We start from the raw sequence: 27,164 nt of genomic DNA, 5'->3' as shown, positions 1-27,164 counted from the left end.
TGCGTCAGAAATAGGAATGACTTCTATTTTAGCCCTTGGCAATGCAGACGCTCGTTGACGTGCGCGAGCAGTGTGGGTGCAATAATTCAATAACATAGATTCCTACATTTATTTTGCAGAGCTCGCGCATGCGACGCAAGCGGTGTAGTCAGGGTCTGAGGCTGCATTCCGAACATGTAAAAGACACACCCTCTTCCCCCAGCCCTTAAATTAAGTGGACACTTCTGATGACATATGACAAGATGACACTTGCAGGGCAAGGGAGGAGTGAATGAATGTTAAATGGACCGCCCTTGCCAGGAAATGGGTCACTCATTTGTCCCACGGTTGTGTTTTCAGTCGTCATGGAACCACCGGTAGCTGTTGTGTGTGTGCATTATATGCTCTACAGTCAATTATGATTGAATTTCCTATCTTAGCTAGAAGACAACGCATCCACAGACATCGAATACTAGCCATCCAACAATATCGGGTAAATCGAAATGTATTACGTATAAGTGTGATGTCAGGGAAAGTTGTATGCGCTAACTAACGTTTCCAAAAGATAACCAAACAAAAACATCATTCCTTTTATGAGACGTGTTTGTGCCGTCATGTGAATTAGTAGCACAATTTCGAACTTATTTACATAATTTTTTACTTCCACTTGTATGTTGACTTCTTATATTGATGTTGGTTTTAAGTTTAGACTGACTTTTCTTAGCAGATGTACAATCATCGCAAATTGTATTATGGGGCGTTTCTGGCCCGGGAGTGAACAGAATTGTACACTCGCACACTATCACAAATGAGGACTGAGGGGTTATGTTGCCAACTTCCTTGCTTGGCTAATTGTTTGGACTGACGGCAAAGATGGCAGCGGGAATTCCCCCAAGGGTGTAAGGCGAGAGTAAGTGGAGGACGGTGTGTCTTTTACGTGTCTGGAACGCAGCCTGAAAATTTTCAGACACTCTGCCCTCTGTGGAATGAGTTTGACACATGATGCAGAGGGTTACTAGAAATGATCTAATTAGAAAGAGTTTGTCCTTCTGTTCTCATTAGCAGCAGAAATCAGCGGATCCAGTTGTCCTAAAGATGAGTCAAAGCCTGAGGGTAAGAAGACAGTGGCATTCACCTGGAATTCTGCCACTCAGCATCCTTTTCATTGTCATCTAGAAGTGAACACAACTAATACTAATATGGTCTGTGTATGAGAATGCCAAACTCAACTTTTCTCTCTTCTCTCCACCTCAACTAAAGGCAGTGGAGTCCAGCCAGAACAAGGCAAGTAATCCAGTTCATTTAAGACTCTATGAAGCAGAAAAAACGTCTTTAAAGATGAACTATGCAGAAATCGCTCCGCTATTTCCTAGTTTCTAAAATTCTATCTAATTTCAGTTTATGTGAAGAACAAGCAGTCATTGTGTAGAGAATCATTGTACTATCTAAACCGCTGTGAAAGATATTTTCCATAACCAAAAAGATTGTATATTCAGCTGTTGAAAGAAAAAGAATCAGGAAGCATAGAAATAGAACAGATCTACCGCTTCAAAGATTAGCTTTCAATGAGAATGAAAGATCTATAACTCACATTTCTATGAATTTGTTTGGGTCTCCCAAAAAGTTACATATTGTAGCTTTAAGCAGTGTTTGATGCAGTCGGAGAGAGGCTGTAGTTGATGATTTCCTTCTGTGTGTGATTCTGCAGAGGTTACAGTGGCCATCACCAGAAATCTGTTTACATTTAATTAGGGACCTTTACTCACGTGTGTGTGTCTGTGTTTGTGAGAGAGTGCACGGCTGTAATCCCAACACCCAGAATATTTCCAAGTTTTCTCATCATAACCTTATGCAAACTTAAAAGGGCAAAATGATTATAAATTCAAGGAACCTCTTCTACTCTGTTTGCTGTAAACAATCTTGATGGACGGTGTAACTTTACACGATACACAGGCATCGGTAGTAACACTAACACACCTTTTACATGGTACTTCTATGGGGCCATTTTGACAATGCAGATATGTGGAGATGTTGTCAGACATGTGTTACTCATCTTATTTTTGGTGGCATTTATTTGAAGAACATGTTTTAGTGAGAGGTCGACCGATTATGATTTTTCAATACCGATACCGATGATTGGAGGACCAAAAAAAGCCGATACCGATTAATTGGACGATTTTTTTTTAAATGTATTTGTAATAATGACAATTACAACAATACTGAATTAACACTTATTTTAACTTAATATAATACATCAATAAAAATGTAGCCTCAATTATACAATGAAATATGTTCAATTTGGTTTAAATAATGCAAAATCAAAGTGTTGTAGAAGAAAGTAAAAGTGCAATATGTGCCATGTAAGAAAGCTAACGTTTAAGCTCCTTGCTCAGAACATGAGAACATATGAAAGCTGGTGGTTCCTTTTAACATGAGTCTTCAATACTCCAAGGTAAGAGGTTTTAGGTTGTAGTTAATATAGTATTTATAGGACTATTTCTCTCTATACCATTTGTATTCCATATACCTTTTGACTATTGGATGTTCTTATAGGCACTTTAGTATTGCCAGTGTAACAGTATAGCTTCCGTCCCTCTCCTCACTCCTACCTGGGCTCGAGCGAGGAAAACATCGACAACAGCCACCCTCGAAGCAGCGTTACCCATGCAGAGCAAGGGGAACAACTACTCCAAGTCTCAGAGCGAGTGACGTTTGAAACGCTATTAGCGCGCAACCCGCTAACTAGCTAGCCATTTCACATCGGTTACACCAGCCTAATCTCGGGAGTTGATAGGCTTGAAGTCATAAACAGCGCAATGCTTGAAGCACAGTGAAGAGCTGCTGGCAAAACACACAAAAGTGCTGTTTGAATGAATGCTTACGAGCCTTCTTGTAACGTCCTGACCAGAGTTCTTATGTGTTGTGCTTGTTTTAGTGTTGGTCAGGACGTGAGCTGGGTGGGAATTCTATGTTGTGTGTCTAGTTTGTCTGTTTCTGTGTTCAGCCTAATATGGTTCTCAATCAGAGGCAGCTGTCAATCGTTGTCCCTGATTGAGAATCATATATAGGTGGCTTGTTTTGTGTTGGGGATTTGTGGGTGGTTGTCTCCTGTGTCAGTGTTTGTGCCACACGGGACTGTGACGGTTAGTACGTTTGTTGTTTTGTATTCTTGTCTAGTTTTCATGTTCATTAAATTATGGAAACTTACCACGCTGCACATTGGTCCTCCGATCCTTCTCGCCTCTCCTCGTCCGAGGAGGAGGAAGAGCTAGACTGCCGTTACAGAACCACCCACCTAACCCGGACCAAGCAGCGTGGAAACGGGCAGCAGCGACAGCAGCAGCGGTACCAGAAGGAATGGACATGGGAGGAAATCCTAGACGGTAAAGGACCCTGGGCCGAGCCAGAGGAGTGTCGCCGCCCCAAAGCGGAGCTGGAGGCAGCGAAAGCGGAGAGGCGGCATTATGAGGCGCTAGCAAGGCAGAGCGGCTGGAAGCCCGAGAGGCTCGCCCAAAAATTTATTGGGGGGGGGCTAAAGGGGAGTGTGGCGAAGTCAGGTAGGAGACCTGCGCCAACTTCCCGGGCTTACCGTGGAGTGAGAGGGCGTCGTACTGGTCAGACACCGTGTTATGCGGTGGAGCGCACGGTGTCCCCAGTACGCGTGCTTAGCCCAGTGCGGGCTATTCCACCTCGCCGCACTGGCCGGGCTAGAGTGGGCATCGAGCCAGGTGCCATGAAGCCGGCTCAACACATCTGGCCTCCAGTACGTCTCCTCGGGCCGGTGTACATGGCACCAGCCTTACGTAGGGTGTCCCCGGTTCGCCAGCATAGCCCAGTGCGGGCTATTCCACCTCGCCGCACTGGCAGGGCTACGGGGAACACTCAACCTGGTAAGGTTGGGCAGGCTTGGTGTTCACGAGCTCGTGTACTCCTTCACGGTCCGGTATATCCGGCGCCACCTTCCCGCCCCAGCCCAGTACCACCAGGTTTCCAGTGCCTTTCCAGAGCCCTGTTCCTCCTCCACGCACTCTCCCTGTGGTGCGTGTCTCCAGCCCAGTACCTCCAGTTCCAGTACCACGCACCAGGCCTATAGTGCACCTCGAGAGTCCAGTGTGCCCTGTTCCTGCTCCCCACACTAGCCTTGAGGTGCGTGTCTCCAGTCCGGTACCACCAGTTCCGGCACCACGCACCAGGCCTACTGTGCGCCTCAGCAGGTCAGAGTCGGCCGTCTGCCCAACGCCGCCTGCACTGCTCGTCTGCTCAGCGCCGTCTGCACTGCCTGCCTGCCCAGCGCCGTCTGCACTGCCTGCCTGCCCAGCGCCGTCTGAGCCATCCGTCTGCCCAGCGCCATCTGAGCCATCCGTCTGTCCCGAGCCGTCAGAGCCGCCCGTCTGTCCCGAGCCGTCAGAGCCGCCCGTCTGTCCCGAGCCGTCAGAGCCGCCCGTCTGTCCCGAGCCGTCAGAGCCGCCCGTCTGTCCCGAGCCGTCAGAGCCGCCCGTCAGTCAGGAGCCGCCAGAGCCGCCAGCCAGTCAGGAGCCGCCAGAGCCGCCAGCCAGTCAGGAGCCGCCAGAGCCGCCAGCCAGTCAGGAGCCGCCAGAGCCGCCAGCCAGTCAGGAGCCGCCAGAGCCGCCAGCCAGTCAGGAGCCGCCAGAGCCGCCAGCCAGTCAGGAGCCGCCAGAGCCGCCAGCCAGTCAGGAGCCGCCAGAGCCGCCAGCCAGTCAGGAGCCGCCAGAGCTGCCCTCCAGTCATGAGCTGCCCTCCAGTCATGAGCTGCCCTCCAGTCATGAGCTGCCCTCCAGTCATGAGCTGCCCTCCAGTCATGAGCTGCCCTCCAGTCATGAGCTGCCCTTCAGTCATGAGCTGCCACTCAGTCATGAGCTGCCACTCAGTCATGAGCTGCCACTCAGTCCGGAGCTGCCACTCAGTCCGGAGCTGCCATTAGTCCGGATTTGCCCCTCTGTCCTGAGCTACCTCTCTGTCCTGAGCTACCTCTCTGTCCTGAGCTACCTCTCTGTCCTGAGCTGTCTCCTCTATCTAGGGGGGACCTTTGTGAAGGTTCCTAGACCAGGGTCGGGGGCGAGGGTCGCCACTCAAAGGACGCTAAGGAGGGGGACAAAGACAATGGTGGAGTGGTGTCCTCGTCCTGCGCCGGAGCCGCCACCGCGGACAGATGCCCACCCAGACCCTCCTCTTGAGTTTTAGGGGTGCGTTCGGAGTCCGCACCTCAGGAGGGGGGTACTGTATCGTCCTGAGTTATTTACTAATTAGTGACCTTAATTCATCAATCAAGTACAAGGGAGGACTGACACGAAACCCAAACCGGCTGCGCGCGTGCGCCATCGTGCATACATTTATTTTCTCCCCCTACACCAAATGCGATCACGACATGCAGGTTAAAATATCAAAACAAACTCAGAACCAATGACATTAATTTGGGGACAGGTCGAAAAGCATTAAACATGTATGGCAATTTAGCTAGTTAGCTTGCACTTGCTAGCTAATTTGTCCCATTTAGCTAGCTTGCTGTTGCTAGCTAATTTGTCCTGGGATATAAACATTAGGTTGTTATTTTACCTGAAATGCACAAGGTCCTTTACTCTGACAATTAATCCACACATAAAAACGGTCAACCAAATCGTTTCTAGTCATCTCTCTTCCTTCCAGGCTTTTTCATCGTTTAACTTATATGGTGATTGGCATCTAAGCTTTCATAGTATTACCAAGACAACCGGCAACGCTTCGTCTTTCAATTACCCACGCGGGTATAACCAACGTGGGTACCTGCTTCTATAAACCAATGAGGAGATGGGAGAGGCAGGACTTGCAGCGCGATCTGCGTCAGAAATAGGAATGACTTCTATTTTAGCCCTTGGCAATGCAGACGCTCGTTGACGTGCGCGAGCAGTGTGGGTGCAATAATTCAATAACATAGATTCCTACATTTATTTTGCAGCGCTCGCGCATGCGACGCAAGCGGTGTAGTCAGGGTCTGAGGCTGCATTCCGAACATGTAAAAGACACACCCTCTTCCCCCAGCCCTTAAATTAAGTGGACACTTCTGATGACATCTGATGAGTTGACACTTGCAGGGCAAGGGAGGAATGAATAAATGTTAAATGGACCGCCCTTGCCAGGAAATGGGTCACTCATTTGTCCCACGGTTGTGTTTTCAGTCGTCATGGAACCACCGGTAGCTGTTGTGTGTGTGCATTATATGCTCTACAGTCAATTATGATTGAATTTCCTATCTTGGCTAGAAGACAACGCATCCACAGACATCGAATACTAGCCATCCAACAATATCGGGTAAATCGAAATGTATTACGTATAAGTGTGATGTCAGGGAAAGTTGTATGCGCTAACTAACGTTTCCAAAAGATAACCAAACAAAAACATAATTCCTTTTATGAGACGTGTTTGTGCCGTCATGTGAATTAGTAGCACAATTTCGAACTTATTTACATAATTTTTTACTTCCACTTGTATGTTGACTTCTTATATTGATGTTGGTTTTAAGTTTAGACTGACTTTTCTTAGCAGATGTACAATCATCGCAAATTGTATTATGGGGCGTTTCTGGCCCGGGAGTGAACAGAATTGTACACTCGCACACTATCACAAATGAGGACTGAGGGGTTATGTTGCCAACTTCCTTGCTTGGCTAATTGTTTGGACTGACGGCAAAGATGGCAGCGGGGATTCCCCCAAGGGTGTAAGGCGAGAGTAAGTGGAGGACGGTGTGTCTTTTACGTGTCTGGAACGCAGCCTGAAAATTTTCAGACACTCTGCCCTCTGTGGAATGAGTTTGACACATGATGCAGAGGGTTACACTTCTGCTGCCTACCATCGCTCAGTCAGACTGCTCTATCAAATATCAAATCATAGACTTAATTATAACATAACACACAGAAATACGAGCCTTTGGTCATTAATATGGTCGAATCCGGAAACTATCATTTCGAAAACAAAACGTTTATTATTAGCGCATATACCCTGACTCTGCGTGCAATGAACGCAAGAGAAGTGACACAATTTCACCTGGTTAATATTGCCTGCTAACCTGGATTTCTTTTAGCTAAATATGCAGGTTTAAAAATATATACTTCTGTGTATTGATTTTAAGAAAGGCATTGATGTTTATGGTTAGGTACACGTTGGAGCAACGACAGTCCTTTTTCCGCGAATGCGCACCGCATCGACACGCTAGATAAACTAGTAATATCATCAACCATGTGTAGTTAACTAGTGATTATGATTGATTGATTGTTTTTTTATAAGATAAGTTTAATGCTAGCTAGCAACTTACCTTGGCTTCTTACTGCATTCGCGTAACAGGCAGGCTCCGCGTGGAGTGCAATGAGAGGCAGGTGGTTAGAGCGTTGGACTAGTTAACTGTAAGGTTGCAAGATTGAATCCCCGAGCTGACAAGGTAAAAATCTGTCGTTCTGCCCCTGAACAAGGCAGTTAACCCACCGTTCCTAGGCCGTCATTGAAAATAAGAAAGTGTTCTTAACTGACTTGCCTAGTTAAATAAAGGTGTAAAAAAAATCAGTGTCCAAAAATACCGATTTCCGATTGTTATGAAAACTTGAAATCGGCCCCAATTTAATCGGCCATTCCGATTAATCGGTCAACCTCTAGTCTACATACAGTATGAGAAGGTGATTACTAATGTGAGTTTAAAGTTAGCAGTGTGTGGGCTAGCATATATAAAATGTGTATTATAAGGTTGGAATCTGCAAGCAAAATGTGTTTTAGATGATGTACTTGTGATGAGTATTTGAAATAACCTGCTTGGTTTTGGTTTATCTTTACATCTATGCATTTTTGCACTGTCAAAATGTCACCCGTAGAGGTAACACTGTGAATAAAGTTTGTCACTGTCACCCCTTGCTAGTTTGTATGCTCCAAAAGCCAATTATTTAATGCGTTCAGTGTGAGTCTTCTGCTTTTTTTGATCTGTCAATCAGAACATTGAGTTATCAGAACTGCTTCCATGTTTTGTTTGAACATCTGAAGGCCTTTGCAGGTTTTGTCGTCATAAAGCAGAAGTAGCATCGATGCTCATCTGCATATCTCAGAATATCACAAGAACTTAGATTGCTATTTTATTTGAATTCTGTTGATGACTGGCAGCAGGAAGTCACTGTGTATGATGCTATGCCTACTGGTATACTTTATTGGGAAGTTATTCTTGTCAAAATAGAAGGTTAGTAAGTGGCAACTTGTAGGTGAGTGGGGGCCAGTACTACTAGTATCTACACCATTTTGCTGACAGTCATTATGAAATGATGCCCGTTCTACCTGTATTTACAGTAGATTTTAGGTGTGCATGTACAGTACGGCAGTTGTTTATTAGTGTTCTCTGTTCTGTCCTCATTATTGAAGTAGCTTAGAGTGTAAATGTAGGATAAATCTTCCAACAGCTCATTGCTTGTGGTCTTGCAACTTTTTTCCCATAATTTTTCATACCGACTCTTAGATTTCCTGAAATCATTAGCTAATTTTAGACTGTATTAGATGTGTATCTGCGTATCTCAGAATATCATAGGAACTTAATTCTGTGTGGCTAGGTATTTCTTCTGAGATGGTACTTCCACAGAACTTTGCTAGAATCAAGCTTTGACGATTGTTCCAAACAGATGAAGGGTTTTGCTGAAATATCATTTGGTGCAACTGTGAACAAAACTCCCCTCTAAGCTCCACTACCTACAGACAGGATAGGAGTCATACTTAGCTGGGGGAGATGATTTATAGACAAACTTTGTTATTCTGTCCTCAGGGACGGCTGGCAACAATGCCAACAGTGTTAAGCCGGTGACAAAACCTGAAGGAGGTTTAGACACTAGCTAGGTTTCCATCCAATTGGCGACAGATTTTCATGAGAATATTCTAAAATCTGCATAAAAACAATATGCATGTTTTTCCACCAGAGAGATGTTTCCATTAAACTGACTTGTTGCGGATATAAGGCTGTGCGTGATGACATGGTACACATAAAAATAACGTTTGCAGTTAATTTCCCATCTACTGAATAAAAAATACAACTTAAGTGGGTTTCCATCCCATTTTCAATTCTTCTGATGGTTTTTCACCCAAAAATGTGACCTCTAGCCAACAGCTCGCAGATACAGTGCGGGCATAGCATACATGATGAGATTATTATGGACAAAAGTCAGATTATGTTTTTATTTGTCAAACAGCACCCAACCATCTATCATCATGTCACCAGAATAAGACCCTCGATATTTATTTGAAAGGAGCATCAAACTCATCACCTTGGACTTTCACCACCCTGTGAAGTTCATCATTTATTTAATCTGTAACCTAATAAACTGCGTACTTTCCAGAGTCGTAGTGGCAGGACCACACGTCATTGCGTGACTCCAAGTTTACTTTAATATGATCGTTATTAAATCAATATTTGTGCATAAAAGCGTTTCCACTGTCATTACTCACATAATTAATTTGACAGACACAAAAAGATCCCACCTTGTTTTGCGTGTTTTGTCGACATTTGGAAAGTTTACTGACATTAGCTGTTTCCATCAGGCTGGTCATTAAAAAGAATGTAATCGGACATGTACCTCCATTAATAAGGTTGGATGGACACCTGGTTACAGATTGAGGTGAAAGTGGCATTCCAATGGAATTCTACAATCAAATATGTTGAGGATTGTTAGAACAAGTTGGGTTTGAAAAACATTGTGGTGGGAGGGCTTGTCCTGTCTAAGAAAACACTGTGTCGGAAACACTGGTGGTTCAGTAGAGAGGCTGTAGTACATGGTTTACCCTCTGTTTGTTTCCTCAGTGGGCGAGTCTAAAACGGATGGCAGCGCTGCACCAGTGGGCGAGGATGAGTCTAAAATGGATGGCAGTACTGCACCAGTGGGCGAGGATGAGTCTAAAACGGATGGCAGCACTGCACCAGTGGGCGAGGATGAGTCTAAAACGGATGGCAGTACTGCACCAGTGGGCGAGGATGGGTCTAAAACGGATGGCAGTACTGCACCAGTGGGCGAGGATGGGTCTAAAACGGATGGCAGCGCTGCACCAGGGGGTGACCTAAACGCAGCTGAAAAAGGAGAGGCAAATGGAGGTGTGTATGAGTAAGGGATAGTAAACATCAAGTCCCTCTGAATGCATCAGGATAAATGTACAGACCTCAGTCTCAAATAGATGGGAAAGACTGGCTTCATCTTAAACTGTCATAACAGAGCAGGAATCAGTGCCATTGTAATTATAGCATTCTTGAATCACATTAATTCTGAATGGTTTCATTTCTCCAGTTGAGTTCTGGGAGCCCGGTCTATACGTTAACGTAAACTGGAATCGGGTAAAGAACATGGCCCACCTTGCTTGACGTGGGTTTAGTCTCCTAGCTGCCCGAATATACTCCAGATTCTGGTGGTCGGTCCAGATGAGAAAAGGGTGCTTGGCCCCCTCAAGCCAGTGTCTCCACAATTCAGGGCACTGACCACTGCTAACAACTCCCGGTCCCCCCACATCATAGTTACGCTCCGCTGGGCTGAGTTTCTTCGAGAAGAAAGCACGGGTGGAGTTTTGGTGGCGTACCAGAGTGCTGTGATAGCACGGCACCTACCCCAGCCTCGGACGTGTCCACCTCCACTATGAATGCTAGAGAGGGATCCGGATGCGCCAACACGGGCGCATCCGTGAACAGCGCCTTCAACCTGTTGAAAGCTCCGTCCGCTTTTGCTGACCACTGCAACCGCACCGGACCCCCCTTCAGCAGTGAGGTAATTGGAGCTGCTACCTGGCCAAAACCCCGGATAAACCTCCGGTAGTAGTTGGCAAAACCCAAAAACCGCTGCACCTCTTTTACCGTGGTCGGAGTCGGCCAATTACGCACGGCCTTAATGCGGTCACTCCCTACCACCACGCCCGAGGTGGAAATGCGATAACCCAGAAAAGAGACGGCTCGTTTGGAGAACACACACTTCTCAGCCTTGACATATAGGTCATGCTCCAGCAGTCTACCAAGCACCTTGCGCACCAGAGACACATGCGCGGCGTGAGTGGCTGAGTAGATCAGAATGTCATCGATATAAACAACCACTCCCTGCCCGTGCAGGTCCCTGAGAATATCGTCTACAAAGGATTGGAAAACGGCTGGAGCATTCTTTAACCCATACGGCATGACGCAGTACTCATAATGGCCCGATGTGGTACTAAATGCGGTTTTCCACTCGTCTCCTTTCCGAATACGCACCAGACTATACGCGCTCCTAAGATCCAATTTTGTAAAGAACTGCGCTCCGTGAAATGATTCCATTGCCGTAGCAATGAGAGGTAGTGGGTAACTAAACCCCACGGTGATGGCATTTAGACCTCTATAATCAATACACGGACGCAAACCTCCCTCCTTTTTCTTCACAAAAAAGAAACTCGAGGAGGCGGGTGAGATGGAGGACCGAATGTACCACTGTCCCAGAGACTCAGTGACATATGTCTCCATAGCCACCGTCTCCTCTTGGGACAATGGGTACACGTGACTCTTGGGAAGCGCAGCGTCTACCTGGAGATCTATCGCACAATCCCTTCCCGGTCGATGAGGTGGTAATTTAGTCGCTTTCTTTTTACTGAAAGCGATTGCCAAATCGGCATACTCGGGGGGAATGCACACCGTGGAACCCTGGTCTGGACTTTCCACTGACGTGGCACCGATGGAAACTCCCAAACACCTTCCAGAACACTCCTTTGACCACCCCTGGAGAACCCCCTGTCTCCACGAAATTTTAGGATTGTGCCGGGCCAGCCAGGGAATCCCTAGCACCACTGGAAACGCAGGCGAATCAATAATATAAAACCTTATGATTCCCCTGCGTCACCATGTCCAGGGGGACCGTGGTCTCCCTGACCACCCCTGACCCTAATGGCCGGCTATCTAGGGAGTGCATGGGAAAGGGAGAATCTATCGGCACAAGCGGAACCCTTAACCTAAGAGCGAGTCCGCGATCCATAAAGTTCCCAGCTGCGCCTGAATCGACTAGCGCCCTATGCTGGGAAGAGGGAAAAAATGTAAGGAAAAAAATCAAGACTAACAGGGGGTTCTGGGTGAGTTTGGTGCTGACTCACCTGGGGTGATCGAGAAGCGTTCCGCCTGCCATCTCGACTCCCAGACGGACCCCCCCAGCACCGATCGGCCGTGTGTCCTCTCCGACCACAGCTGGTGCAGGGAGAGCCTCCTCCTCCGGTACCCCTCGGCACAGCCCCTCCCAACTCCATCGGAATAGGAGCGGAGGGGCTGGGTGGTGGAACGTACAGGACCCTCTCAGAACGCCCGCGGGCAGCCAGCAGATTGTTCAGACGGATGGACATGTCAATCAGCTCATCCAGGGAAAGAGCGGTGTCCCGACATGCTAGCTCCCTGCGGACGTCCTCCCGGAGACTACACCGGTAGTGATCAATAAGGGCACTGTCGTTCCACCCAGATCCTGCAGCCAGGGTCCGGAACTCCAGCGCGTAATCCTGGGCGCTCCTCTTCTCCTGCCTAAGGTGGAACAGTCGTTCTCCCGCCGCTCGGCCCTCTGGAGGATGGTCAAATACGGCCCGAAAACGGCGGGTGAACTCTGGGTAATGCTCCTTCGCCGAGTCTGGGCCATTCCAGACTGCGTTTGCCCACTCCAGAGCACGACCCGTGAGGCAGGAGACGAGGACACTCACCCTCTCCGCTCCCGAGGGAGTGGGTCTTACGGTGGCAAGGTACAGTTCCAGTTGGAGTAGGAACCCCTGGCACCCCGCCGCCGATCCATCATAATCCCTCGGGAGTGTCAGACGGAGAGCGCTGGAGCCGAGGGATGGAGAGTCCTGGGCTGGAGGAGCCGAAGGTGGAGAGAGGAGACCACTCCTCTCCCATCGGTCCATTCGCTCCATCATCGAATCCATCGCTGATCCAATATGGTGGAGAACAGTGGTATGATGGAGCACCCGTTCCTCCATCGATGGGAGAGGGTTGGCCGCTGCTCCTGCTGACTCCATTTTCGGGTGCGGGATTCTGTAATGCCTGGGTGTCGGAGTGTGAAGTCAAAGCGCAGGAAACAGCAGGTGCAAATACAAATGTTCTTTAATGAACACGGACAAACTAGGCCACCCTACTAACACACTGGGTGTACTTCTTAACCAACCCCAGACACGGGGGAAACGAACACAGTCCAGTAAACATGTAGCTCAAAACCAACACCACTACTTACAAACAAACAATCCCGCACAAAGAAACGTGCGGGCCGGCTGACTAATAAGCCCAACTAATTAACCCTAATACAAAACAGGTGAACCCAATAAACACATAGGGAGGGGGAGAAAAGGATCAGTGGCAGCTAATAGGCCGGTGACGACGACCGCCGAACGCCACCCGAACGGGAAGGAGAGCCTGCCCCGGTCGAAGTCGTGACAACCTTATGCAAACTTAAAAGGGCAAAATTATTATAAATTCAAGGAACCTCTTCTACTCTGTTTGCTGTAAACAATCTTGATGGACGGTGTAACTTTACACGATACACAGGCATCGGTAGTAACACTAACACACCTTTTACATGGTACTTCTATGGGGCCATTTTGACAATGCAGATATGTGGAGATGTTGTCAGACATGTGTTACTCATCTTATTTGTGGTGGCATTTATTTGAAGAACATGTTTTAGTGACGTCTACATTAGAGGTCGACCGATTATGATTTTTCAATACCGATACCGATTTTTGGAGGACCAAAAAAAGCCGATACCGATTAATCGGACGATTTTTTAAAAATGTATTTGTAATAATGACAATTACAACAATACTGAATGAACACTTATTTTAACTTAATATAATACATCAATAAAAATGTAGCCTCAATTATACAATGAAATATGTTCAATTTGGTTTAAATAATGCAAAATCAAAGTGTTGTAGAAGAAAGTAAAAGTGCAATATGTGCCATGTAAGAAAGCTAACGTTTAAGCTCCTTGCTCAGAACATGAGAACATATGAAAGCTGGTGGTTCCTTTTAACATGAGACTTCAATATTCCAAGGTAAGAGGTTTTAGGTTGTAGTTAATATAGTATTTATAGGACTATTTCTCTCTATACCATTTGTATTCCATATACCTTTTGACTATTGGATGTTCTTATAGGCACTTTAGTATTGCCAGTGTAACAGTATAGCTTCCGTCCCTCTCCTCACTCCTACCTGGGCTCGAACGAGGAACACATCGACAACAGCCACCCTCGAAGCAGCGTTACCCATGCAGAGCAAGGGAAACAACTACTCCAAGTCTCAGAGCGAGTGACGTTTGAAACGCTATTAGCGCGCACCCCGCTAACTAGCTAGCCATTTCACATCGGTTACACCAGCCTAATCTCGGGAGTTGATAGGCTTGAAGTCATAAACAGCGCAATGCTTGAAGCACAGCGAAGAGCTGCTGGCAAAACACACAAAAGTGCTGTTTGAATGAATGCTTACGAGCCTTCTGCTGCCTACCATCGCTCAGTCAGACTGCTCTATCAAATATCAAATCATAGACTTAATTATAACATAACACACAGAAATACGAGCCTTTGGTCATTAATATGGTCGAATCCGGAAACTATCATTTCGAAAACAAAACGTTTATTATTAGCGCATATACCCTGACTCTGCGTGCAATGAACGCAAGAGAAGTGACACAATTTCACCTGGTTAATATTGCCTGCTAACCTGGATTTCTTTTAGCTAAATATGCAGGTTTAAAAATATATACTTCTGTGTATTGATTTTAAGAAAGGCATTGATGTCTATGGTTAGGTACACGTTGGAGCAACGACAGTCCTTTTTCCGCGAATGCGCCCGCATCGACACGCTAGATAAACTAGTAATATCATCAACCATGTGTAGTTAACTAGTGATTATGATTGATTGATTGTTTTTTATAATATAAGTTTAATGCTAGCTAGCAACTTACCTTGGCTTCTTACTGCATTCGCGTAACAGGCAGGCTCCTCGTGGAGTGTAATGAGAGGCAGGTGGTTAGAACGTTGGACTAGTTAACTGTAAGGTTGCAAGATTGAATCCCCGAGCTGACAAGGTAAAAATCTGTTGTTCTGCCCCTGAACAAGGCAGTTAACCCACCGTTCCTTGGCTGTCATTGTAAATAAGAATGTGTTCTTAACTGACTTTCCTAGTTAAATAAAGGTGTAAAAAAAAAAAATCGGCCAAATCAGTGTCCAAAAATACCAATTTCCGATTGTTATGAAAACTTGAAATCGGCCCCAATTTAATCTGCCATTCCGATTAATCGGTCAACCTCTAGTCTACATACAGTATGAGAAGGTGATTACTAATGTGAGTTTAAAGTTAGCAGTGTGTGGGCTAGCATATATAAAATGTGTATTATAAGGTTGGAATCTGCAAGCAAAATGTGTTTTAGATGATGTACTTGTGATGAGTATTTGAAATAACCTGCTTGGTTTTGGTTTATCTTTACATCTATGCATTTTTTCACTGTCAAAATGTCGCCCATAGAGGTAACACTGTGGATAAAGATTGTCACTGTCACCCCTTTCTAGTTTGTATGCTCCAAAAGCCAATTATTTAATGCGTTCAGTGTGAGTCTTCTGCTTTATTTGATCTGTCAATCAGAACATTGAGTTATCAGAACTGCTTCCATGTTTTGTTTGAACATCTGAAGGCCTTTGCAGGTTTTGTCGTCATAAAGCAGAAGTAGCATCGATGCTCATCTGCATATCTCAGAATATCACAAGAACTTAGATTGCTATTTTATTTGAATTCTGTTGATGACTGGCAGCAGGAAGTCACTGTGTATGATGCTATGCCTACTGGTATACTTTATTGGGAAGTTATTCTTGTCAAAATAGAAGGTTAGTAAGTGGCAACTTGTAGGTGAGTGGGGGCCAGTACTACTAGTATCTACACCATTTTGCTGACAGTCATTATGAAATGATGCCCGTTCTACCTGTATTTACAGTAGATTTTAGGTGTGCATGTACAGTACGGCAGTTGTTTATTAGTGTTCTCTGTTCTGTCCTCATTATTGAAGTAGCTTAGAGTGTAAATGTAGGATAAATCTTCCAACAGCTCATTGCTTGTGGTCTTGCAACTTTTTTCCCATAATTTTTCATACCGACTCTTAGATTTCCTGAAATCATTAGCTAATTTTAGACTGTATTAGATGTGTATCTGCGTATCTCAGAATATCATAGGAACTTAATTCTGTGTGGCTAGGTATTTCTTCTGAGATGGTACTTCCACAGAACTTTGCTAGAATCAAGCTTTGACGATTGTTCCAAACAGATGAAGGGTTTTGCTGAAATATCATTTGGTGCAACTGTGAACAAAACTCCCCTCTAAGCTCCACTACCCACAGACAGGATAGGAGTCATACTTAGCTGGGGGAGATGATTTATAGACAAACTTTGTTATTCTGTCCTCAGGGACGGCTGGCAACAATGCCAACAGTGTTAAGCCGGTGACAAAACCTGAAGGAGGTTTAGACACTAGCTAGGTTTCCATCCAATTGGCGACAGATTTTCATGAGAATATTCTAAAATCTGCATAAAAACAATATGCATGTTTTTCCACCAGAGAGATGTTTCCATTAAACTGACTTGTTGCGGATATAAGGCTGTGCGTGATGACATGGTACACATAAAAATAACGTTTGCAGTTAATTTCCCATCTACTGAATAAAAAATACAACTTAAGTGGGTTTCCATCCCATTTTCAATTCTTCTGATGGTTTTTCACCCAAAAATGTGACCTCTAGCCAACAGCTCGCAGATACAGTGCGGGCATAGCATACATGATGAGATTATTATGGACAAAAGTCAGATTATGTTTTTATTTGTCAAACAGCACCCAACCATCTATCATCATGTCACCAGAATAAGACCCTCGATATTTATTTGAAAAGAGCATCAAACTCATCACCTTGGACTTTCACCACCCTGTGAAGTTCATAATTTATTTAATCTGTAACCTAATAAACTGCGTACTTTCCAGAGTCGTAGTGGCAGGACCACACGTCATTGCGTGACTCCAAGTTTACTTTAATATGATCGTTATTAAATCAATATTTGTGCATAAAAGCGTTTCCACTGTCATTTCTCACATAATTAATTTGACAGACACAAAAAGATCCCACCTTGTCTTGCGTGTTTTGTCGACATTTGGAAAGTTTACTGACATTAGCTGTTTCCATCAGGCTGGTCATTAAAAAGAATGTAATCGGACATGTACTTCCATTAATAAGGTTGGATGGACACCTGGTTACAGATTGAGGTGAAAGTGGCATTCCAATGGAATTCTACAATCAAATATGTTGAGGATTGTTAGAACAAGTCGGGTTTGAAAAACATTGTGGTGGGAGGGCTTGTCCTGTCTAAGAAAACACTGTCTCGGAAACACTGGTGGTTCAGTAGAGAGGCTGTAGTACATGGTTTACCCTCTGTTTGTTTCCTCAGTAGGCGAGTCTAAAACAGATGGCAGCGCTGCACCAGTGGGCGAGGATGAGTCTAAAACGGATGGCAGTACTGCACCAGTGGGCGAGGATGAGTCTAAAACGGATGGCAGTACTGCACCAGTGGGCGAGGATGGGTCTAAAACGGATGGCAGCGCTGCACCAGGGGGTGACCTAAACGCAGCTGAAAAAGGAGAGGCAAATGGAGGTGTGTATGAGTAAGGGATAGTAAACATCAAGTCCCTCTGAATGCATCAGGATAAATGTACAGACCTCAGTCTCAAATAGATGGGAAAGACTGGCTTCATCTTAAACTGTCATAACAGAGCAGGAATCAGTGCCATTGTAATTATAGCATTCTTGAATCACATTAATTCTGAATGGTTTCATTTCTCCAGTTGAGTTCTCCTACTGTGTTTTCTTGCAGAGGTGTCCGTGCTGCTGAACGAAGACGAGGTGAAGCACGACAATGGAGAGGGGGCAGCAGAAGAGAATTCAGCATTGTAGGACGGTAAGTTGGAGTGTGATAACAATGTAGACTGTTTTCACTTCATTTCCCTTTATTGTGCAATACTTCTTCTTACACTCTGGTCAACTCACTATAAGCAGACTGTTAGTATGTTACCAACTCTTGTTCCTACTAACTGACTTCTCTCTAGACAGGGAACTGTGGACCAGAGGTACACAGAGGATCATGAAGACAAGAGAACCCACCGTCTCATCTGGGTTACCAGCACTGGACGACAAGGCATTCTAACGTTCAGAGAACATTTCCATAGCAATAGACTGGTTGGTGTTCGGTGAAACTGAGGTCCATTTATAACATCACTGGTCCTTTCTAAACAAGTGTGCTTTATAAAAACAAGGAGTGGGAAATGTGTAGCAATAGTTTGACCCCTAGAAGACCTTTTTGAAATTGAGAAAGTATAAAAATGCACAACCCCAACAAAGCGAAGCACCTTTAAAGCATCATATTAAAGCTTTGATTAGAAATGAAGCAGCAACAAATCATAAACCAACACAAAATTGGATGCAATACGGCTTTCTGTATCGGATGTAACCAGCAATCAAACTAATAGTCAATACCGTCAGTAGTCCAAAGGTCAAAGTCAAAAAGAGATTCAGTTCAACCAAAAATGTCCTTTAAATCCAGGATTCCCAAGATTCAATTCAGTTCTTTCCAAAAAAGGTAAAGCCACAAAAAATATAAATTATATTCCAATTGTAAGAGCAGGAGAGTCGATCAACAATTCACATTCAATCAGATACACTCATCACTCCGTGGTGTTGAATAGAAGTCCTTAAATCCAGTAATTTCCCTTTTGATGGCAAATAATCCATTGGAACAGCTTTAAACTACACCATTACAGAGCTATTTTACTTGCAAAGTTTTCAAAAAAGCATTTCCTCTTTGTTCTTTTTGTTCTTTTTTTTTGCTCTTCCCTTTCCTACACACATGACCACATACTTAAATTGACAGGTATCATTTCTGGCCAATCAACAGAATATCCACTCTGTGGCACTTAAATCAGGGCAAGGAATACATGCATGACCATTCATTCTGTTTCGTATCACATTTAATGTGGCAACGTTACACGTGTTACTTTATTTTAATCTCGTTTAGTAAGTAATGTCCAAAGCTGCCGCTTCTACTCTGCATATTTCTGAGCTTCCACCTGTCCTCTCTTCTATTTCATAACAAAATGATTGCTAGCAAGTGTTATGCACATGTCAAGATAAAGCAGAGGAATGCCCATGCCCTGTACATACCTTAGGCCTACTGTATTTTAACTGAATTATTTGCATGATTATATTGACATGATAATTTCCCCCTGTTGTACATTAATCCTAGTGTATGTGTGGTGTGTGTTATGTATGTAAGTATTTTGTATAAAAGCCTTTATATATTTTGCAAAAAACATTCAGGCCAAATATATTTAAATATGAAATTAACAAGGGGTGCTGCGGAGAACTTTTGTCAGAGTATTTTTCTCCACTCATTTCGGAGTATTTTGTATATATATATAGTACCAGTCAAAAGTTTGGACACACCTACTCATTCAAGGGGTTTTTCTTTATTTTTACAATTTTCTACATGGGGGGAGAGGGTGTGTCGACATGTATTATCATAGTGAAGACATCAAAATGAGGCTGGTAACTCAAATGAACTTCTCCTCTGTAGCAGAGGTAACTCTGGGTCTTCCTTTCCTGTGGCGGTCCTCATGAGAGCCAGTTTCCTCATAGCGCTTGATGGTTTTTGCAACGGCACTTGAAGAAACTTTCAAAGTTCTTGACATTTTCCAGAGGCAAAATAACCAGGGATGTTGTCTTGATAGGTGTGTGAATTAGATCATTTTATTGTCCTGCTAAGCATTCAAAATGTGACACACTTTTGGGTGTCAGGGAAAATGTATGGAGTAAAAAGTACATTATTTTCTTTAGGAATGTAGTGAAGTAAAAGTTGTCCAAAATATAAATAGTAAAGCACAGATACCCCCCCAAAACGACTTATGTAAAAGTACTTTAAAGTGCTACTTAAGTACACCATTGCAGCTTTGCTAATTCTTGGCATTCTCTCAACCAGCTTCATGATGTGGTCACCTGGAATGCATTTCAATTAATAGGTGTGAATTCCTTGCCTTAATGCGTTTGAGCCAATCAGTTGTGTTGGGACAAGGTAGGGGTGGTATACAGAAGATAGTCCTATTTGGTAAAAGACCAAGTCCATGTTATGGCAAGAACAGCTCAAATAAGCAAAGACAAACAACAGTCCATCATTACTTTAAGACATGAAGGTCAGTCAATCTGGAAAATTTCAAGAACTTTGAAAGTTTCTTCAAGTGCAGTCTCAAAAACCATCAAGCGTTATGTTGAAACTGGCTCTCATGAGGACCGCCACAGGAAAGGAAGACCCAAAGTTCTCTCTGCTGCAGGGGATAAGTTCATTACAGTTACCAGCCTCAGAAATCGTCAATTAACTGCACCTCAGATTGCACCTCACAGAGTTCAAGTAACAGACACATCTCAACATCAACTGTTCAGAGGAGACTACGTGAATCAGGCCTTCATGGTCGAATTGCTGCAAAGAAACCATTACTAAAGGACACCAACATGAAGAACAGTCTTGCTTGGGCAAGGAAAGACGAGCAATGGACATTAGACCAGTGGAAATGTCTTTTGATCTGATGATTCCAAATGTGAGATTTTTGGTTGCAACTGCCGTGTCTTTGTGAGAGGCAGAGTAGCTGAACGGATGATCTCTGCTTGTGGGGTTCCCACCGTGAAGCATGGAGGAGGTGTGGGGGTTCCCACCGTGAAGCATGGAGGAGGAGGTGTGGGGGTGCTTTTGCTGGTGACATTGTCAGTGATTTATTTAGAATTCAAGGCACACTCAACCAGCATGGCTACCACAGCATTCTGCAGTGATACACCATCCCATCTGGTTTGCGCTTAGTGGGACTATCACTTGTTTTTCAACAGGACAATGACCCAACACACCTCCAGCTGTGTAAGGGGTCTTTGACCAAGAAGGAGAGTGATGGAGTGCTGCATCAGATGACCTGGCCTCCACAATCACCCAATCTCAACCCAGTTGAGATGGTTTGGGATGAGTTGGACCGCAGAGTTTAGTAAAAGCAGCCAACAAGTAATCAGCATATGTGGGAACTCCTTCAAGACTGTTGGAAAAGCATTCCAGGTGACTACCTCATGAAGCTGGTTGAGAGATTGCAAAGCTGTCATTAAGGTAAAGGATGGCTACTTTGAGGAATCTAAAATAAAACCAAAAAATTACAGACAAGTTTTACTTTCACTTTTACGTATGTCTGCTTGGTAGGCAGGCTTAAGACCGCCACAGTGAGTCAACATACTACAAACAGTCGGTAGCTACAAACAAGCTAGCAAAATTACTTCTAAGAAAAGGCTCACACTTCATAGCGTCACTTTGACAGAAGCGATACTTCGCGCAGTTTCATCAGGTGGGTTATTCTGTTGCACATGCTGTTGTCTGGGTGGCGCGAAACTCTTCTTTTAAAGATGCACTCGTGTTTACTACAAGTTACTGTCTGTTATGGGTGCTGATTACAAACAAGGATATCACAAGTCAATGCAGCATAATCTTAGGACACTGCTAATAAACACGCTTCGAACACACCGACAGTATCAATGCGCTAAATAGGACGCAGCATCATCTGGATATGTATGCAACAAAAGTTCAACATTCACCTGCTACCATTCCTGTCAAGCCGTGTACGCATACAGTTTGACGCATACGTTCGATAAATCCAAAGTATGCACCACACCAAACGCACTGCAACTGCCTCTGTAACGCAATGCTGCAAGGCAAATACAGCGTTTCATAGGCAATTAATGTAATTATGATGTACCAAAATGCAAACGTTATCCGTGTGTTCGAAGCATAAGTCATGGTCGCAGAAGTAGGCTACGTTTTAAATATGTCGACCACACCCTATAACTTTAGTATGTGACTGTATAAGGCCTATCTGCAGGTCCATAAAATGATGATTCATTTTGGCTGTGTGTGTGTGTGTGTGGGTGGCTTTAGCATAAGAAATAGGGGGTTTCCAGGGTTGGGTAGGTTGTCATCAGTTACTCCTCAACCCTTGCGGTTTCCACTTCTGCCTCCCAATGATGACATATTACAGGACTATTGTATTGGCAAGCAGAGAGATTTTAACAGCTGAAATATTTTGTGTTAACCCTCACTCACAGTGCCTTTAGGAAGTATCCGTACCCATTGACTAATTTCACATTTTGTGTTAGACTGAATTCAAAATTGACAAAATATACACAGAACAAAAATATAAAACGCAACATGCAACAATTTCAAAGATTTTACTGAGTTAAAGTACATAAAAGGAAATCAGTCAACTGAAATAAATAAATGATTTGCTAAACTATGGATTTCACGACTGGGAATACAGATCTGCATCTGTTGGTCACAGATACCTTAAAAAAAACGGAGGGGCGTGGATCAGAAAACCAGTCAGAATCTGGTGTGACCACCATTTGCCTCATGCAGCGCAACACATCTCCTTCGCATAGAGACTGTGGAATGTTGTCCCACTCCTTTTCAATAGCTGTGCGAAGTTGCTGGATATTGGCGTGAACTGGAACATGCTGTTGTACACGTCAATCCAGAACATCTCAAACATGCTCAATGGGTAACATGGCTGGTGAATATGCAGGGCATGGAAGAACTGGGACATTTTCAGCTTCCTGCAATTGTGTATAGATCCTTGCGACATGGGACTGTGTATTGTCATACTGAAACATTAGGTGATGGCGGTGGATGAATGGTACGACAATGGGCCTCAGGATCTTGTCACGGTAACTGTGTGCATTCAAATGGCCATAGATAAAATGCAATTGTGTTCATTGTCTGTATGTAACGATTGTCATCTGGAGAAGGAGAGGAGGACCAAGGTGCAGCGTGGTAAGTGTCCATAATAGATTTTTAATAAATCAAAATGAACACAGAACAAAAATAACAAAACACAAACAAACAACCGAAACAGTCCCGTATGGTGCAAACACTGAAACAGGAAACAACCACCCACAAACAAAAGTGGGAAAACAGGCTACCTAAATATGGCTCCCAATCAGAGACAACGATAGATAGCTGCCTCTGATTGGGAACCACACCAGGCCAAACACACAGAAACAGAAAACCTAGACCTACAACATAGAATACCCAGACATAGAATACCCACCCACATCACACCCTGACCAAACTAAAAATAGAAACATACAAAGCAATCTACGGTCATGGCGTGACTGTAGCTTTTGTCTGCCCATACCATAACCCCACCGCCACCATGGGGCACTCTGTTCACAACATTGATGTCAGCAAACAGCTCGCCCAAATGACGCCATACGGAAACATCTGTGGCATTGTGTTGTGTGACAGAACTGCACATTTTAGAGTGGCCTTTTATTGTCCCTAGCACAAAATTCACCTGTGTAATGATCATACTGTTTAATCAGCTTGTTGATATACCACACCTGTCAGGTGGATGGATTATCCTGACAAAGGAGAAATGCTCACTAACAAGGATGTAAACAAATTTGTGCACAACATTTGAGAGAAATAAGCTTTTTGTGCATATGGCAAATTTCTGGGATCTTTTATTTCAGCTCATGGAACATGGGACCAACACTTTCCATGTTGCGTTTATATTTTGGTTCAGTATACATAGTTATAGTTGTTGGTTAGAAGTGGAAGCAAAGATGGTGGATAAATAACACATTTTACTGAGGCCTTTTACCATTGAAAAAAATGGTGACGGTTCTGGTCTTAAGTGGGTGTTTCCTCTCTCGTGTTAGTATACTTTTACCGTGTGGTGTGAGCATGCTTTTCCCGTGTGAGCTCATGGTTCATCCATAATATCTGGCATGCTCACACGAGAGGGAACAGCTGGCTCTGGTCTACTTACTTTCCCCTCCTGCTTGCCTCACCCACCCCACCCAGAAACAATTATCCAGTGTGATGTCTCACCCTGGGGAACCTCCTCCATGGGGTGGGGGCAATAAGTAGACCAGAGTGGCCCCGCCCCGATCAGAAAAAATTGGGTAGTGGGGCTTCTTGCTTTCTCTACCTTCTCTGGGGGAAGCATTAGAAGTGTTGATTTTGGATGCACTGTGAGAGCTGGGTAATTTTGTAGTGTCTCAATAATTGTGATGATGATGATACCCTCAGTTAACTCCAACGGCAGTGAGTGGGCAAATTCTGGGCAAAGTGGGCAGCTCAGAAAGTTAATACTGTTATTTTTAATGCCAATGGAGTAACATTTATACCCTTTAAAATAAAGTGTTACCCTGGCTTCTAATTTGAATACATCAATACTCTTTTATATGTTTGGAATGTCTGTTTTTCCAGATCAGCTTAATCTTAAGGTGGGGGGTGAGCTCGTGTTGATGTAGGACAAGTCCACAGTGACTGACCTCATCACAAGCATCATATGGAAGCATGGGAAGAACAAGGATTTTGGTGGTCTGGACATCTATGCTGCCTTCAAAGAGCGTACAACCCTGGACCAGAATACTGGAGAGCTGAGAATCAGTGGATTGATGCAAATAGACAGTGGAGTTTATTCTGTGGAGTTTAACAGCAGAGCCCCATCTGTTTAGCTATAAAAAAGTTTTGCATGTTATTTTGGTGTTAATACGTGTCACATATCAGTTTGCAAACTGTTGAATATTAACCTGTTAGTAGCCCACGTGCCTCACCTTAATAATTTAGTCCCTTTCCCCTTCATAACAGCCTAATGTTCTGACTTGGTGGTGCACATATAGCCTATAGCCTGTTTTAGAGAAATGTCATCATTTAATATTTTAAGAACTTTCATTGTCTGCTTATATGTCCCCTTTATTTATTATATGATTCTGACTTGGTGTACAGGGAGAATATTGTAAGAACAACCATGTTCTGAATTCTGTCGCTGTACATTTCAAAAGTGCTTGTAGCGATGACGCTGTAAATCGAGAAGCAGGTGAAACGTTTAATAAAACAACAAATATGAAACGAGACAGCGAAACAGTGGCGATAATGCATAAACACAGGAACAATACCGACTGAGGAATGAACGTAAGGGAGGGACAGATAAAGGGGAGGTAATAAGGAAGATAATGGCGTCCAGGTGTGAATCATAAGGATCTGCAGGTGCGCTTAATGATGATTCCCAGGACCGATGGTTAGTATTCTGGCGACGTCGAACACCAGAGGGGGGGAGCAGGAGTAGACGTGACAGTGCTGAACAAATAGTTATATTGACTACGTCCATCTTAGTTCGCTCATTAATGTCTTCATCAAAATTACGGACTGCCTTTTATCCACTCATCGTTCCCTTATGCCATAGTTTGTACATCTAAATTGTCAGTAGAAACCACATTTGTTTAAGCAAGTCAGCCATATCAGCTATGTTATTTAAAAATGCAGTAAATGAGGGTGAATGAACTGTTTTGCTGTCAGACAAGGCTCCGCTGATAGCCAGGTGTAACAGTGGTAAGGATTCACTCCATGATGTTGAAAAGAAAGCCCTGCTGTTGGGCACCGTTTGTCACTGTTATAGTGCAATTAATGTATTTGTTAGTGTTGTGTAGTGGCTTTGCTGGCATGCATCTACCATTTTATAAACATTTTTGCCCCACCAAGATCGCCACTGTTTACAAGACATATAAACTGTCTGTCATCAGTACCTTGTTATATGTGTGTGTTTGTGTGTATATAGTGCTGTGAAAAAGTATTTGCCCCCTTTCTGATTTGCTCTATTTTAACATATTTTTTTACACTGAATATTTTTCTGATCTTCAACCAAAACGTAATATTAGATAAAGGAAACCTGAGTGAACAAATAAAACAACATGTGGATACTTGAGGGTTTTGGCGCATGAGCTGCTCGTTTCAGGTCCTTCCACAACATTTGGTGGTGGTAGTGTAATGGTTTGAGGATGCTTTGCTGTCTCAGTACTTTGACGACTTGCCATCATTGAAAGAACCATGAATTCTGCTCTGTATCAGACCATTCTGAAGGAGAATGTCAGGCCATCTGTCCGTGAGCTGAAGCTGAAATGCAGCTGGGTCATGCAGTAAAACAATGATCCAAAACACACAAGCAAGTCCACATCAGAATGGCTGAAAAGCAACAAATATAAACATTTTGGAATGGCCTAGTCCAGACCTAAGCCCAACAGATGTTGTGCAAGGATCTGAAAATAGCAATTAATGCGCCAAAACCCTCAAATTTTGCTGAGTTAAGGCAGTTCTCCATGGAAAAATAGGCCAAAATTCCTCCACAGCAATGTGAGACACTGATCAACAATTACAGGAAGCATTTGGTTGGAGTCATTGCAGCTAAAGGTGGCACAACCAGTTATTGAGTGTAAAGGCAATTACTTTTTTCACACAGGGGCATTGAGTGTTGCAAACTTTGTTTATTAAATAAGTATCCATATGTTGTGTTACTTGTTTGCTTCGGTTCCCTTTCTAATTTTATATTTTGGTTGAAGATCTAAAAATATTCAGTGTCAAAAGAATATAAAAAAATAGAGAATCAGAAAGGGGGAAAGTACTTTTTCACGGGACTGTATGTGTACATGTGTGTTTGTGTTCATGTGTTTGTACTATGTGTGACAGGAGGCTGCTGAGGGGAGGACGGCTAATGATAATGGCCGGAACGGAGCAAATGCTATGGCATCTAACACCTGGAAACCATGTGTTTGATCTATTTGATACAATTCCACTGTAGCCGTTACCACAAGCCCGACCTTCCCAATTAAGGTGCCACCACCCTCCTGTGGTATGTGCATGTGTGCGCGTGACGTGCACGAAACTGCAGGTTATGTAGTGCCTCACAATAGTGTTGTCAAGATACCAGAATGTTGACTTCGATACCAGGTTTAGTATCATGATACTCGATACCACATCAAAAAAAAGAAGGCATATTAACCAAAGTCACAGAATGGCACTTGATACAGACAGGTAAACTCAGCTCTTGCTTTGTTCAATCATTGGGCATCTTTTGAGTTCAATATCATTACATTAGAACATTTTTACATCAACATTTTTCAGAGACAGCCATGTATGCATTAATATATCAATCATACAATCAATTTGATTTGATTTTTACCAATGTTAATCATTTATTTGAATGGTAAATCTCTATTGAGAATGCCATTTAGGCTTGGCCTATTCACAATACAGGTGAATGC

The 27,164-nt window shown here is 43.9% G+C and overlaps 1 protein-coding gene and 1 pseudogene across 10 annotated transcripts in view; both read left to right on the top strand.

Moving 5' to 3' along the window:
• Window positions 1–19,417, top strand: part of LOC120033359 — a 53,491-nt gene extending 34,074 nt beyond the window's left edge. For 2 of the 10 annotated variants that reach the window (XM_038979670.1, XM_038979666.1), the window contains 6 exons: window positions 1,042–1,092; window positions 1,240–1,263; window positions 9,791–10,078; window positions 17,440–17,643; window positions 17,863–17,946; window positions 18,095–19,417. In XM_038979670.1, coding sequence (XP_038835598.1) covers window positions 1,042–1,092; window positions 1,240–1,263; window positions 9,791–10,078; window positions 17,440–17,643; window positions 17,863–17,942 — 647 coding nt within the window. In that variant the 3' untranslated portion in view covers window positions 17,943–17,946; window positions 18,095–19,417. The remainder of the gene's footprint in view (window positions 1–1,041; window positions 1,093–1,239; window positions 1,264–9,790; window positions 10,079–17,439; window positions 17,644–17,862; window positions 17,947–18,094) is intronic. The other 8 variants (XM_038979669.1, XM_038979668.1, XM_038979667.1 and 5 more) reach the window with 8 other exon arrangements.
• A 113-nt stretch (window positions 19,418–19,530) lies between these two features.
• The window catches only part of LOC120033271, a 33,305-nt pseudogene continuing 25,671 nt past the window's right edge, over window positions 19,531–27,164 (top strand).

This window comes from Salvelinus namaycush, chromosome 40 (assembly GCF_016432855.1).
Source record: "Salvelinus namaycush isolate Seneca chromosome 40, SaNama_1.0, whole genome shotgun sequence".
In the NCBI taxonomy this organism is placed as follows: domain Eukaryota; kingdom Metazoa; phylum Chordata; class Actinopteri; order Salmoniformes; family Salmonidae; genus Salvelinus; species Salvelinus namaycush.
This window is presented reverse-complemented; position numbering and strand designations above follow the sequence as displayed.